Source organism: Lissotriton helveticus, chromosome 7 (assembly GCF_964261635.1).
Source record: "Lissotriton helveticus chromosome 7, aLisHel1.1, whole genome shotgun sequence".
NCBI classification, from domain to species: domain Eukaryota; kingdom Metazoa; phylum Chordata; class Amphibia; order Caudata; family Salamandridae; genus Lissotriton; species Lissotriton helveticus.
Genome location: NC_136068.1, coordinates 300,200,266 through 300,216,380, shown reverse-complemented (window position 1 = coordinate 300,216,380; position 16,115 = coordinate 300,200,266). Strand labels below are relative to the sequence as shown.

Genomic DNA, 16,115 nt, shown 5'->3' with positions numbered 1-16,115 from the left:
ATATAACAGCACGCATAATAATTGCTGTACTATCTCAGTAGAAACTGTGCATGACAGATGCGGGGCCAAAGTCCATTAGATGCTGAATACTCACAGACGTTGTTGATACCGTTTCAGTGTTTATGGTATGGGAGATCAGTTGTGTTTCTTTCCCGCCAATGATGTTGCCATCGATCTACCATGAGAAAAGAGAGCTTCTCAGAAATGCAAAACTATTATTGGATTACGCATGTCTAATTAGCTAAACACAAACATTTCTCCTTTTCTCTTTCATGCTTGCCTCGATATTACCATCTTCAGTTGCTGAACTACTGAGTCCAGTGGCCACAGTTGCCTTGCCTCCACACTGGACACGTGCAAGGAATAACCTACAAGCTTGACATGCAATTGCAAGAAATGAGCGTCGCCAGGAGTCCAGAAGGGGGCGAAAGGCTCATGGCCGTGTTGTTCAATATACTAAAGGGAAGACAGTCATGTAGCATGACATTGATGGAATGGAGAGTATCATGGACAGGAAACAGTTGATGAACAGACAAGGAGTTTTAGGATTCCTGTGTGTCCCCTAAATCAAAATGGGAGACTCTAGCTCTACACATGCTGTTTATTTCCCAGTGGCAGTTGAGTCACTCTAGCTCTACACATGCTGTTTATTTCCCAGTGACAGTTGGGTCCAAGGCAGCGTCCTCTACAGAGCTGATTTATCACTTTCTCTTTAGAATGATACTAAGCAGTCACTAGGAAAACTGGCACAGGCATTCTGACTTTACCTGCTATTATTGCATATCGATGGGTTATCATTGAGCACGCACTGTTTGCACTCAGTCCTCTATGCAACTTGTATTGTGTTCTTGATCTTTGCTTTGGGTCCTCCCTACTTGCACTTTCTTGTGCCTCTTTGTTTTTGTGTTTGCATTTGTAGTACACCTTACAGTGGAACCCTTCTGCACACTGCCTCCGAATTTCCCATGAAATTGTTTGCTTCAAGTCCTTGGCATGTTACTCCTAAACTTGCTGGATTCTACTTGCCTGGCCTTACTTGAGTTGCTCACTTGGGTCGCCACTGCCAGTTACTAAAGTGTAATGTCATTTTCTCATTAACCCTGAGGAACCTCAGTTACAAAGAAGTTGTGGGGTTATCCCTAGATGTCCTTTTAATAGGACTTTGTTGTGGCAGCAACATTAAGGGAGACAGGTGACTGGCCGGGAATTAGTGATAGATTAAAGCATGTGAATGAACATTACCCAAGGTACATCATGCAATGGTCGATTGGTTGTCCATGTCCTCTTATTCCTCAGTTGTACACACCTTTATCTGTTTTGGTGAACTTTAACCCAATTTACAGTGTTTCGTATAAAGTTAATGATATTTGTCAGGAAGCGGTGTAAGTCGAAAACGGTCATTGATGGAATAGAACCAAAGCCATTACGATTGAAAGACTGTAGGAAGAAGAGTCTCTGAATCCAGAAAGGATAGTTTTGACTGTTCTTTACCAATGTTGTTCCACGGAATTAGAGTGTTTCAAGAACTCGAAAAAAGGGTTTCTGTAGAGCCAAAGGTAAGTGCCCCTCGCAATGGGGAAAGCACAGAGACATGTGAAGTACCGTACTACAGTCAGGATATTTGAGTGCGCGAGAGAGTAAGTTGGCACCTCATTTTAAAACCTTCCAAAGTGCTGATCCAATTGGGCTTTTTGTTTATGGATGCTTTGCAGAAGGAGTGAGCAGCGTCATGTTGGGTCAGGGTCTACACTACCTGTTGATTGCACACAGCCTATGTTCCATTGAATATGGGGTGTACTTAGTGTAGTGTTTAGAATGTATATCTTGTCGGTGCTGGCAAACCAGTGCATTCAGGAGCTGGGCTGTTGGTATGGGGTCCTTGTGGGGAATAAACTCTGCATGTTCTCAACAGCCTCACCTGGAGCGCTTCAAACGGCCTCTCAACACTGGTTGGTCTTTTTGAGGCTTTAGTACTGAGAGAAATACATCTACAAAAGATTGTTTTATTGTACCATATCAGTACAAAAATATTGGCCTTCACAGATATCGACTCCACAATATTGACTGCATCTATATCATCAAGTTAAGCGTATAGTGAAATAAAAATTTACAATTTCACTTGAGATCTACTAACCTCTGAAATAGGTTGTAGTTGATTAGTGGAGTCAATCTTGTTGCAGGTCAGAATTAAAAACTCAGTACTGAAACTCTGATCTTCTGGCCTGTGTGATGTAAATTACTTCTCACCTACTACATATTTGACATCCCAGTTGAAATCACACATAAGCATGTATTTGTTTTTAATAAAAAATAAACAACTAGTATTCCATGGACTATCAAGAACACTGTAATTACCAGTGAAGTTTCTACAGACACTTTCTTTATCTCCTCCTGATCCTCAGGTCTTGCCCTTGATGCCTCTGCTGTCTTCACCACAGACGCTGTGCTCACAGTCACTGTTTCTGTTTTCTGAAATGAAGTATACAAAAGTAAAAAAAGAATAATTAGTCACTGTCACCTCAATGTCCAGTGCTGGATGCCTAGCAGAACGGGCAGCACATGCAAAGAAACTCAACATCCTATGGAGTGCGAGAAAGCTCCCAATTTGCGCCCTGGCATTAAGAGTTTAGTTTTCTGTTTTAACATATCCAAAGTATTGGTAAAGTATATGTCAAAGAATGGTTGATAAAGTTGGCTAAAGTCAAAGGCAACTGTGCACAGTGATAAAGAAAACTAGTCCATATGACAAACAGTCTTATGCCAAAAATACCAGGTAACGTGCCCAAGGCAGATGGAGACCTGTAGTTCACATCTCCGAAGGGTTGACCATTCAAAGAAAAAAATGAACCTAGGGTACATGTCAAGGACTAAGGCAACAAAGATAAAGGCTAAAGATTGGTAGATCAACAACAAAAAATGCATGAGGCCCAAGCGCAACTTCTAGTCAAAACATATATGAGACTTGTGAGTGCTCGCACCCAGGATGCATCTGGTAGGGCACATTCTAAGGGCTAATGAATCCATTTGTTTCCAAGATGGGGGCCTGTATGGACTATGTCAAATAACTGGTTAACTGCACTGTGCACCAAAAAAGGTCAGAAAAATTGATCCAGTGTCAAATACAGGTAGCTTAGGACAGTTGTTTGTCAGAAATAAAGACCCTTTTAGCTGTGTTCTTGAAACTGGAAAAACTGTTATAACTCATTCCAAATATGGTGAGGGAAGACTAGCAACTATATGCCAGAGTGACCCGCGGAATAGCTGGACCCTTTGGAAGAGTTTCGGATTCGTTTGGGTCTTCTCAGGAGATTGGTATTGAGTGTATGAAACATTGCATTCACTGATATCCAAAATGGCAGCTGTCATACAAGCATACATTTAGAAAACAGGGCATCACTGACCATTGTGATCATTCTTTTTAGTGAGAAATATAGCTGTTCTAACTAACTATATTTCTATGTATCCTGGTATATTACACTTGCTCTGTACACCATACAAAAGCAGGCACAGTATTAGCATTGTGTTGAGAATTATAGAGTTTATGTTGTTTACAAAATGAGGCCAATATTGTGCTTGAATCGATTTATGAGCAAATTGACCGGTTATTCTTTTGTCAACATTAATAGTAGGATCTATTTAGAACAGGACAATCTTATTTGATTCTAAACCTGAAATAAAATAGTTTTTAACCAAAATCAAAGGCATTCACTGTATTGAGCTTGTAAGGACATAGGACAGAGTCAATGCCCCGATATTGAAACCAGTTTCTTTTGCCAAGCACGTTCCTCTTCCACAGTCTTACTTTGTTCTTAGCCTAGATCAGAACCATGACGGGTCAAATACACATCCCGCTCAACAGATAGGTAGGCCAACTCAGAAGCAGCCCAGTTTTGATCTCTATTGATCCCAAGCAACATTCAAGCACATAACCTAGTTAAACACAGCAGTGAACCCAGGAATCTGAGGCTCTGCTCCACAGCTGCGGTAGCCCAGCCCGGTGCATATGCCACCACTGCACATACAAAAGTCCAGTCCAATCCAGTCCAGAGCCAAGCAGTAGTCAACTACTAGCCCAGCACGCACCAAAGACAAATTATTTTAACACCAGTGGCTTAATCCACATTGCTGGACACTTAACAATGCTAAATGCTGGTTAATAAGCACAATGTCATGGATGGATGTATGATGTTACAACTCAAACTATTTCAGCGCATACCTTTACAACGCGGTTTTTACAATGCAACTTCCATTACAAGGCATGCTATTACAAAGCAAGCCATTACAACGCATGTTCCATTACAATGAAAATTACTATTGTAACACCACTGGGTGCTTACCTCAGGGAAGGTGCTGGTCAGTGAGGGATATGCATTGCAATGGCATGCATTGCGCTGTATTGACTGCATTGTAAAGGCATTTCGTTGTAATGCCTGCATTGTAATGGATGTTTCCCCTCATGAACATGTAGTTAAACAAACTTTCTCTGTGGCAAGCAGCTTTCATGTAATAGGAGGGAGGATTCAGGGCGAAGGGAATTGCTTGAATAATGCCATCCATGGTGATAAGGACATGAAACTCACGTCTCCAAGTACACACATTAGGAGTGGATATACTGTATTTTACTGGTGGGTGTACTTGATTTTATAAAAGAAATACAGTCCTGGTGATGGTTCCAAAATTCAGCACTTTTCACAAACACCTCACGTTATTGGACGGACATGAATTAGGGCCTCCACTCTACTATCTTAAGAAGGTTCTTTGCAACATTCTCACTCTAGGCTAAGTTCAAATGTTGTCATGACTGCCAACAGGAGACACTGTATAGTAATGCCTTTGCTACAAACTGCATAGAATGTTTATTACTACTCATACTATTCTCTGCTGAATGTGGTTGATTGACTGACAGTGCTATTTACAATATTGGCCGTACAACCATTTTTGTTGCCAGGCTGATCTTTTAAGCCAGTACTTCCAATCAGCCTGACTGTCTTCACATGTGTGCTTGAGTATGTGCGCACGAGCCTCTGGATAGATCACTGTCTTCAGGTGGAGAGCTGCTCATTTTCACGAGGCTCTTCCATACACCACCAACATTCTTTATCTGCCCATCTCAAAAATCCTTTTATCTAGTAACATTTTTGAATAGATTAGCTCAAATGCAAATCACGCCAAGCTCCAAAAATGACAAAGCCCATTGCTGGTGTCCAACAAAGCCTTTAACCACAGAAGTAGATAGAGAGCTTTACCTGCCAAGCAGGAAATAACAAGGAATTTTATAATTCCACCTACAGTACTACAGTTTTGAATTGGTGTTTTAAAGTTCTTTCTCTAAAGAAAGCAAAGTACCCAGACTTACACCTTTTTTTCACTGAAGTAACCTTGTGAGCATCATGATTTACAATTATTGACTACCTTCTTGGGTCAGTCAGCGGTTCAGTTGTCCACAGTCAACTGATTCATCACTCTTTGATCACAGCTGTGCACCAGAATTGTAGCGGAGCCTGTGTTTCCATCACTTTAAAACCATTGGGTTAATAACTTTTGTTGTAAATTGTTTTTCTTCTACTTATGCTATCAAACAAAATCTTTGCACGCTGTCTCTATTGTGTCTGTTTGGTAAATGGTGCCACCCGTTAGTCTGTGTACCCCTTTTCCTTTGGTTAGGGTTACTTTAGACATGCACTCCAGATTGTGTCCTTATTTAAAGTTGTGCACCATTTTTGACTGCCACCTTGGGTCGATCCAATGTCTAGCTGTAATCATTGGCTTTTTAACCACTCTTTGATTACAGCCATACCACTGACTAGCAAAAGGCATGCCAGAGCCTAGCATGTCTGCACCTGTCCGCACCTGGATACCCCCAGCAGTGCTGTCCAAATGTCCAGACAAGAGGAAAGCAAACTTACTCCACAGAGTGTTTCCCACCTCGGTAACATTGTCACCACAACCATTCCAATCCTTAGAGCCAGTAACCTTTACCACTCAATTCTATTGCAATCAGTGTCCTCTAATGACTATTTAAAACATTGTCTAAACATTCATATAAATTCCATGTGACGTAATGCATGTTCAGTAATTAACATTGTTAGAAGGTGGTTCTGACACTATGGGCCACCCAGATTTCTCGCTTTTTGAGCACCTAATTGTTGAGCATTTACTGTGGGGGAGCCTCATAAGTTGGGACTCACCCACAGTGAACTCATAATGAAAGAGACTGCATGTTTCTTTTTTCCTGGTGTCCTCCTGGCTTGACCAGGCCACTGCGCAGCAGCTGGAGTGAGGGATACTGGGCTGGTCACGTGCAGACACATGTGTACGTTTGTGCACACGTGTAGGGGCTGAGCTGGGGAGATTCCTAGCATGTGCAGCGAAGGAGCAGGTCAGATAGACTGGTGTGGCAGGACTTATGCAGAAGGAGGTGGTGACATGGAATAGGCTTTAAACAGAGGGAAGAAACATGCCAGGGAAAGTCAGTGTGCTTTACAGTGTGTATTCCATTATTCTCTTAAAGGGGCAGGGAGCACATGTGCTAGTTTTACTTTCCTAAGGCCTAGAAATTCCAGACATGTACTAAAGTCCATTGTAACAGGTGTGAGAAGAAGTATTCTGCAGAGTCCAAAGTCATATTTGTACTGCTTTTGGGTCATCCGGAAATGTCACATTTGTCTGAGTCAGCCATAACCAGGGCCTGGCTGAGGGCTGACCTCAGCAGGATGGATTGATAACCTTTCTTCCACAAGCTAAGGCCTCCTCTCCACGAGGAGAAGATGGGTGGGGCTACAGGCTCATCCATCAGCAGCTATCACTGGGTGCCAGGCACTAGGCTGCACCAAGGAGGGAAGGCAGCGAGGGGGGAAGGGGCTTTTTCAGAGACCATGTGGCAAGAGACCCTGGACGGCGCCAAACCCAGAGGCTGGTCAGGAAGGAGGGATCAGGGGCAGTGAAGTGATGTGTCACTGTTTGATAGGACAAACAGAGACTTCCTGCCAGCCCCCTACTCAACTTTTAAAAAGTGCTTGCACAGGAAGAGGAGCTCTCTCTGGGGTGTGGTCTGCTGAGGCAGAAGGTACTGGACGCTGGCGCAATAGGCAGTTGGAAGGAGGAAGCCCCTGACTGCCCCCAGGATCCTGAAAAGCGCCAGGAGAAGAGTCCAGGGCCAGCGCGCAGAAGCAGGGGCCTCATCACAGGGAGAAGAGAGGCCCAGGAGGAGAGCAGGCGAAAGGCTGGCGCAGGGAGCCAGTGACGACTGCTCCCTGCAGAGTGCACCCTCTGGGAGACAAAGAGGGCAAAAGAGAGTGATCCCAGTGGCTGGGGAGTGCCGCAGGGAGCAAGAAGAGGCCAAGATCATCCATATCGGACTCCTGGGGACCGAGATACGCCCCCCAGAAGGTAGGCGACCTTTGACCTCTGGAGGGACCGACGACGAAGCGCGTGGGGCTCTGCCGCCAGTCCATGATGTGCCCCTGGGGTCGGTCAGGTCCCGGGGGCTTCCCCTAACAGAAGGAAAGCCGGGGAGCGCCGTCGCGCTCCCTGTGAAAATGCCCTGAAAGGAGGCCAGGAGCCCACCCTGGCCACGCCGAAGATGGAAGCGGGGGAGCGCCCCTGCGCCCCCGTGAAGAGGAGAAGGCGGGTAGCACCGTCGCGCTCCCCGTGAAGATCGCAAAGGGGCCCGGAACCCCAATTCCGGGCCCCGTTGTGCACCAGAAGAAGGCGGGGAGCTCTGTCGTGCTCCCTCCGCAAAGAGGTCCCTAGGAGCCTGGGACCCCATCCCCGGGCCCGAAGCAAAACCGGGGAGCGCCGTCGCGCTCCCCGTGAAGATATGCCCCAGGGGCCCGGGACCCCATCTCCGTGCCCCGCGGCTGCCATGAGGAGGGGGAAATGCCATCGCACTCCCCGGGGCCAGCGGAACCAGCGCTAGTCTCTGTGTTTGCCCGCCGGAGCGGGCAGACCAGAAATGTGATGCCGGCTCCTGCGGCAGCACGCGAGGGTGATGGCCGGGGCAGCCAGGGGTGGGTTCCCCGGGCTACCCTCCAACAAAGTGGTAATGTGGGAGCCTGGGTGGGACCAGACCCCCGCGAGAGGAAGAGCGCCTGGGGGTGGGGACCCCGGGCCGCGCACAGAACACTCACCGCAAAGGAGCAGCCGGGGTGGGCTCCCCCGAGCTGCGGTGTATCCCCTGGGGGTCCGGGTGGGACCGGGCCCCCCATTGAGAACAGAAGATGCGGCGAAGCCGCTGGCGAAAGATTGCGGCTCCCCCCGAAGCAGTGGGGGAGCCGCTACTATAATATGTATAGAAAAGAGCCTCAAGCGCCACAAAATGCCTTGCAAGGCATGGGGAAATCATTGTTTTCGGTGCCTGTTGGCCCCCAGAGGAGGGGGTCACCCTCATTTGTGAAAGAGGCGCTGGGGGAGCTGCTGGAGAAGCGCAGTCTCCCCCCAGCATGAAGAGAAGTCCCTCCCTAGGACACATGGGGACTTGAAAAGAATAACCCCTCAAGGGGTCAGCTAGCATTTTAACTTCTCTTGGGCTGGAAATTTCGTCCTACAGCTGGATGAAGGTTAAGAAGTGCATCAAGGGGTGAAAGACTGAGTTGGAGATATCTGAAGAAAGGCATCCCCTGGAGGTGAAGAGATGTAATTACACCTGTAGTGCATTTACTAATGTTATTTCTTTTAGAGGGACTGAAGGTCACATGTGTAATGTGAAGTGCCTGTGTAAGGTGATGTCATAAGCAAAGTGGGGTCATGTTGTCAGACACTCCTGCTAGGTTGTCTGGCCGTATATGCGTAATCCTGTGATTTCATCTGTGATGCATTTAGTGGCTGTAATTGCAATGCATTCTAATGATCCACAAATGTGATGAGTACTGTCGTTCTACAGCGATGCTTAAACATGTATTCTTGCTGCTGCGCTTAAGTAAAGAACCCAGACTGCTAGCCCTTAAGATGTAGAGGTGTATACTTCATGGTCAGTAGGAAATTCTCAGTCAGGGTTGTGTGTCACCAAGGCAGGGTTACCTATTTTAAATGCCTGTTGAGATAAATGGGTGAGTCGCCACTGGGATGGTGCCAGTGCGCAGGGCCCTTGCTCCAGTTTATGTTCAACTAACTGCATTAGGGGCAAGATGATGTGCATACATGGGAGTGGTGGTACTAGACCCCACCCCACCCCTGCATGAGGGGTAGAGATGTTATGCAACGTCACAAAGTAATTCCAACAGCTTATGTATATTTGTAAATTGGTGTGTAGTATTGAGTAGTGTGTGTGTTTAATAAATGTACTCTTACTTTTATAAAGCTAAGTACAGACTGGACAATCAATTATTGAGTGTTATTTTTTCGCACCTGCAAAAGGCCATTACTAGCCCACACCACTTCCCTTGAGTAAGCCTCAAACTGCTCTGTAACGCTACCCTCTGAGAGTCAGGCGCTACAAGTGGGTGTTTGGTTTCCAGTGGAGGACAAATGTAGTCATGTTATTTGTGCAGGCCTCACAGATGCTGCCTCACTTTCCAACAAACATGCAAACTAAATTGCTGGTCTTATCCATGTGCAGTGACTTAACATGCTGTTTTTAAGAGAAACGTGTCTCACCGAGTATAGTACTCATTTCTTGGGTGAGCCAATGTATCCTAATTTGTGTAATTTAGCAATTATTGCACATGATTTATAGAAGAGCAAACACTTCCTCAGCAACTGAATTCCAAACAAGAAATCCTTGTTATTATTATTTCATTTGAAACAGCTGAATTTAATACTGATTTACGGGCTGCCTGACTCCCCTTGGTCCACTTTCACTACCCTATAAAGAGAACTATCAGACTTAAATATTTATACACAAAATATTTTGCTCCTTTGGGTTTTAAGCCTATGAACATTCCCACAAATTTTAGATATGAAATCTTAGATGTGACATGCCCATCCTAAAACTTGAATTACTTTACTTCTTTTCACCGGCATAGTTTACCTGTCAACAGACGCAGACGCAGCAGGACCTTGAGGGCGATCCAGCCTACTACTCGCCGCACCCGCTACGCGGGTGCCGCTTCGCGCAGGTGTGCGCAGCGTTCTACTCACCGGGTCACAGGAGCGGCAAGGCGGAGGTAAGGGGCAGAGGCTCGGCGGGGCTGCGAGCGTGCGGGGACTCCAGCATCCAGGAGTCCCTGCGAGACCACGGAGTCAGCATCCGGTCCGCTCTCCCCGCTGGCCCGCCCCCCGTCCACCACGCCTCCTATATAACATAATTAGACTCCCGCAGCGCGGGACGCAGCCCGGGACAAGACCGGGCTAAGAGCGGGCCGTTTGAGGCCGTTCGAGGTCTGAGGGGACTGGACTGACCCACCCTCTTTCGCCCAGTTCTTATCATTGACTAACTGGGTTTTAATTTGTGATCTTTTGCATTTTCAGGAGGTCTATCCTGGTCCCTGTTCCCATCTAATTATGTGCACCAGGTTAACTCGTAGCAAGGCCGTTAAGGGAGGCCCATCAATCAGTGGTCCTATGGATGATTTCATCACTCGTACTAATCTTGCGATTGACCAAGAAATTTCCAAATTGCAGACTCGTGTCTCTCTAGAGTTGGCTGCCGCAAGAAAATTATCGGAGGTTCTTGCAGTCTCAAAAAAATCCTCACTGGGCCACATAGCTACTGCTGTTACCCCGGAGCGACCCGCCACTTCCAGTTCTCTAGTCTTGCAGGCAGAAGTCCATCAGGTTCCGATTTTACAACCTCCTTCTCCAGCCCCAGGGCCAGCTGTCGACGCAGGTGTTCCGAATTCGCCTGTGTTGTCTTCCATGCAGAATGCCAGTTTTAATTTTCCTACCCCGGTAACTTTAAAATCGTTCAAAGGCAAACAGGATGCCAGTTCTAACTTCCCCGCCCCAGTAATTTTTAACTCATCTAAGATCAACACCAGTAAGGGTAACCTACCCAAAAGGAAAAGGACTTCCCGGTATACTTACTATCGTAAGAATGCAAGAGTTGCGGAGGTTCAGAAATTGAAATTGCCCAGTGTACTATTACCTAAAACAACAGAAGGGACTATCCCCGGGGAACAGTCATATCGAGAGGGGGTTATCGAGGGGACAGATCCTGCTTCTACTACTAATACTGTACAGGATGGGGGCACACATGATGAGGGTCTGGAAGGGAAGGATGGGGAATTTATAGGTATAGTATGGGAAACACTCAAGAAACATCTTTCCCCCCTTGCTCTTAGACTCTCATGCATCGAAAATAGCTTGCTGGAGATGGAAAAAAGCATCATTGCTCTGGCCACTCTTGGCTTGAGAAGTCTTGAAAACCAGGGCTTCGGGGTAGAGGACCCTATTCCACAAGCATCACATCTCCCTCCCCCTGTACCAGTGCCTGAACGCCCGGTTCCCAAGCCGCGAACCCTGGGTGTGAACCAAATTACTGTTGTTCCTAAACCTAAGATTCCCACTCGTCCCTACCCCCAACCACCCTTGAAGCCTATTATAGGCCCTCCTCTTAGACCTCTCCCTAGTGAAGCTCGCCACCATCACTTTCGGGGCCCTTCTGTTAAGAATAATTTTAGAGGGGGCTACATCGACCTTCCCCCAGAGGCCAACGATTATGTGGTTGTTTTGACGGGCGTTTCCCAGATCGAAAACGGTCACTACGAGAACCACTGGTCCCTGAAGAATAAGATAATGCACTGGCTTAATGCGAACCGCCCAATTCCCAATGGTCGGAAGAGCAGAGTGCTGATGGTGCGTCGTGTCCCCTGGGTGGGTCCCACAAAGAAAACCGTGGTTGGGGACTGCATAGTGGTGACCTTCGAGGACCCACATACAGCACACCACATTTGCTCTTGCCCCACTGGCGAAGGTTCTCGTGTTATACCCAGGCTCTTGTCTTTCTTCTATCCGCCACCTCCCAAAAATACACGGGAAGATAATTGGTCCCTGGTACAGCGCCACGCATGGAGGAGCCACCCCACTAACTATCAAGTTCCTTTTGCGTGCTGGAATGGCCTTTCTACCTCGAATAGGTTTGGTGGCCTTGAGGAGGTAGATTGACTTGCAAGACAACCTACCATCGATGTAGTGGCAAAGGCCTCCTTGCCCCAGGCCCGAGGGCCCATTGATAGTCTCTCTGCATTTACTGATCATAGTCTTACCACCTACCCAGTTCTGGAAGCAATTCTTCACGCTCCTTCTATAGAGGAGGGTTTGCCCACTTCAACTTCCCCAGAATCCTATGTTGCAGTGCACTTGCTGGTCTCACCCCCTATGACCCCCTTGTTACCCACTCAGAATCCTTTGTCAGATGAGGACTTAACTGGTGTTATAAGGGCTCCTAATCAACAGCAGACCAAGCTTCCGCAAAGGTTAAACATAGCGGCTGCAGGACCGGCTACCCTTGCATGCATCCCGGACGGTGTTGTTAATTCGCCAAGGCTGCTCACCCCAGGTGATCCTCTGATAAAAATTTTAAGTTGGAATGTGGCAGGACTTGCCCGTAATTTCGACATCCCTGAGTGGAATGTTTTTTTGGACTCCTATAACATCTGCCTTTTGCAAGAAACCTGGTGCCTTGAACCCAGGCACAGAGTGGGATTTACAACCTACTTTGTTCCAGCTTCCCAACCTTTGGGTTGCAAAGGTCGCCCGTCCGGCGGCCTTCTAATATGGGTTAGCATCACACTTGGTCTAAGCGTAAGCCAAAAGTTCACTCATTCCCCAGACCTCCAGAGGATATCTATACGCTGCCAAGGGGGAAGGAAGCTAGAGGTTTTTAATCTCTATTTAAGGGGGGCTAGGGGTGGGGCATCATCACTACCTGCCACAGGATTAAATGGTGAATTAAGTGCCTGTAGCACTGACTCCTATGTGCTCCTTGCAGGTGATTTTAACTGTTGTTTTGAGCCACTTCCGAGGGAGGACATTCTTGACTCATGGGATGAGGATACAAGGAGAGGCATCCCTATTCTGGCCCTTGATCCAATTCGAAAATGGACCCAGAGTGCGATAGATATCAATGCACTCTGCATGGAACACGATCTGAGACCAACCAATGGTCGATCTAATTCCGACCCTATGGGTGTCCACACTTATAACAGAATGGGATACACCTCCAGAATAGACTACACCATGTTGAACTACAACCTGTGGCCATTCCTGCAAGACATGGAAGTCATAGCATCCTGTGATAGTGACCACAACCCCCTATCCCTAACCCTCATCCCGCCTTGGCATGTCAGGAAGCCAGCTAAGTCTGCCCACTTGTGGAAAACATCCCACGAAGTTGTTCCCTCGAACTGTGGCAGGCGCTTGAAATGGGCTACAGCAGCAATGGATGAGGAAAGGATGGCACAAGCAGGGTCCATAATGTCAGCGGTGGGTCTACGCCTTGACGAACCGGGAACTAACATTGCAGCTGTTATAACGGTGTTTACAGAAACTACTGCTGCTATAAGTGATTTGTTTTTTCGTGAGGCTCCCAGTGAAAGGTCCTTCCAAGTCAAGAGACAAGTGGTATTCTACTGAATGTCGGGCTGCCAAGGGGGAACTCATTTCTGCTGTGAAGACCAAGGACACAGCCAACATTCGATCTGCGAGGCAATTATACAAGAAATCTGTGGCAAAGGCCAAGGAGGCACACGACTATAACTTTTGGAGGGAGCTATCGGAGGCGAGCTCTATGAAAGACTCCAAGGGGTTTTGGGATTTATTGAGAGCTAGGAACAAGCCCATCGATTTACAACTTACCTGTAACATTCCTGGTGACGTTTGGTTTGTTCACTTTTCCAAGCTTTACTCTATCCCATTGGGCGAACCCCCACCAAGCAAGGGTCCCTTGATCAGTCCCCCTGCCACAGCCACTACCACATCTAATGATTGTCCCTTTAGTATTAAGGAAGTTGAATGGGCGATTAAGTGCATTGTCACCAATAAGGCAGCAGGCCCAGATGGAATCCCGGGTGATTTGCTGAAGTTATACCCACTACTGTGGAGCAGATTAATCGCTTCACTTTTGAATGCAGCTGTCCTGGGAGCCCCTCTCCCTGACTCCTGGCGGGGCGCAGAGGTCGTCCCTATTTTTAAGAAAGGCTGTCGGGACGACCCAGCTAATTATCGCCCAATTAGCCTGCTTGATTCAACCCAAAAAGTTGCGGGCAAAGTGGTATTGGGTAGGATCTTGCAGTGGGTGGAGGAAAATCAGGTTCTGTCAGATTTCCAGGCAGGTTTTAGATCAGGGACAGGCACAATTGAGCAGACATTCCGCTTTTTAATGTTATATTGGAAAGTGGTGGTACTGGGAGGAGGCAGCTTGTATTTAGTCTTTATAGACCTGCGAACTGCTTTCAACCTGGTCCCGCGGGCCCAATTGTGGAAAGTCCTAGACGGGTTGGGCATACCCCCTTATCTATTGGCCCTGCTTATTAAGTTCCACGAAAGCAACTTTGCCCAGATCAGATGGGGTCTCCAGGGGGAAAAAACATCTCGTATCCCTGTAGATAGGGGCGTCCGCCAGGGTTGTGTGCTGGCCCCCACCCTGTTCTCGCTTTATGTGAACGGAGTGGTGGAGCATCTTCTTCAGGAACCATCTGATGCACCTTCCCTGGCTGGTAGGAAGATACCAACGCTCCTATTTGCTGATGACACCCTTCTGATCTCAAAATCTCCATCGGGCATTCAAAAGTTGCTTTCTAGATTCAAGGGCTTCTGCGACAACAGGGGCCTTTCTATAAATATAAGCAAGACCAAATTCCTTGTCATTAACCCCCCTAGGAAATCTGTCTCCCCCCCTGCTCTGGACTCTGTTCCACTCGAAAGAGTCAAAGAGTTTGACTACCTGGGTATACGACTCTGCGACACCATGAGTTGGAAGGCACACCATCAAAAGGTGTTTCTGACCCATAAGAGGGTTGCAGGGGCTCTGCTCAAAGAACAACGTGCCTCATCTCTTAAACCTATTGGGGCTCTTCTGGATATTTACAGGGCAAGGGTGGTGAGTGCAGCTTTGTATGGCGCAGAACTGTGGGGTGTACAGAGAGTTGACTGTTTAACCTGCCTCGAAAATAACTTTCATAAGGATCTTATGAAGTTACCCCACAGTACCCCTACACTCCCCCTCCTGCTTGATGCAGGCACATACCCTATAGGTGAGCAAGCTAGGCTTCGTCCCCTCTTATTGTGGGCAAGGATATGGAATGTTCCAGAATTGTGCAGTTATGCCGACGCCCTACGAGAACTCCTATCCTCTCCGAGCTGGCATAAAGTAATTTGGCTCAAGGAGGTTAAGCGGCTCCTTTATGAATTCTACGCATTCTATGTTCTGATGCCCGACCCTTTTTTGCCTGTTGTATGGCAAAATTCTTGGGTTGGGCCTGGCGAATAAGGTCTGCAAAGAAGCTATTAATTCAGTAGAGTCCTTCTCACTGGTATGAGTTTTATGATCTGGCTAATAACCTATCCTTGCAAAGCTATCCCGATCTGTAGGTTTTCTATTTTTGTATTGCTAAATTGATTCTGAAGCTCCTTTTTTAATGTTAAATGTCAAATGTTTTTATCAAATTGTTATACTGTAATGCAATGCTTTTATGATATGTTTTTATATCGAAATAAAGCAATACAACAACTACTAAACTAGGAGCCCGCTCACTTTGCAAGACATACATTGGATGTATTATTTGCTTCGGCCAGTCAATTTACAGTGCACAAAACTCCTCCAAACTGGTTTCACAACTTTGGAATTGTATTTTGTATACAATTAATAAAACCCGCTGGTAGCTATAAACCCTTGGCAACAACCAGCAGATGCAACTGCAATCATTTTATCCCAGGCCAAGAATGCTGCAGAAATAATTAAACTATGGGTCTAACAAGGCACACCACCTACAGATTCCAACCCCAATGTTCTGTCTCATCACTTCAATGCCTTACTCCTTGCTGCCCTTGATGTAAGATTGCTAATCTGGGGATACAAATCTTCCCACATGCAAAGCAGAAATAATTGTTGGTTTTAAGGTAAGCTACAAAACCTTAAAATAGAAGTTTGGAGAGCCAAAATGTAATCTAGAAGAGACTACAGACAATGAGGCCCTCCGGTAAGGAAGCATTTCACTCTATAATGCTCCCATAAAGAA

The 16,115-nt window shown here is 46.8% G+C and overlaps 1 protein-coding gene across 8 annotated transcripts in view; it reads right to left on the bottom strand.

The window, feature by feature from the left end:
• Window positions 1-16,115, bottom strand: part of EPB41L1 (erythrocyte membrane protein band 4.1 like 1) — a 574,086-nt gene that overhangs the window by 35,268 nt on the left and 522,703 nt on the right. For all 8 annotated transcript variants that reach the window (XM_078652088.1, XM_078652086.1, XM_078652087.1 and 5 more), the window contains 2 exons: window positions 2,356-2,469; window positions 95-175 (listed from right to left, as the gene is read on the bottom strand). In XM_078652088.1, coding sequence (XP_078508214.1) covers window positions 95-175; window positions 2,356-2,469 — 195 coding nt within the window. The remainder of the gene's footprint in view (window positions 1-94; window positions 176-2,355; window positions 2,470-16,115) is intronic.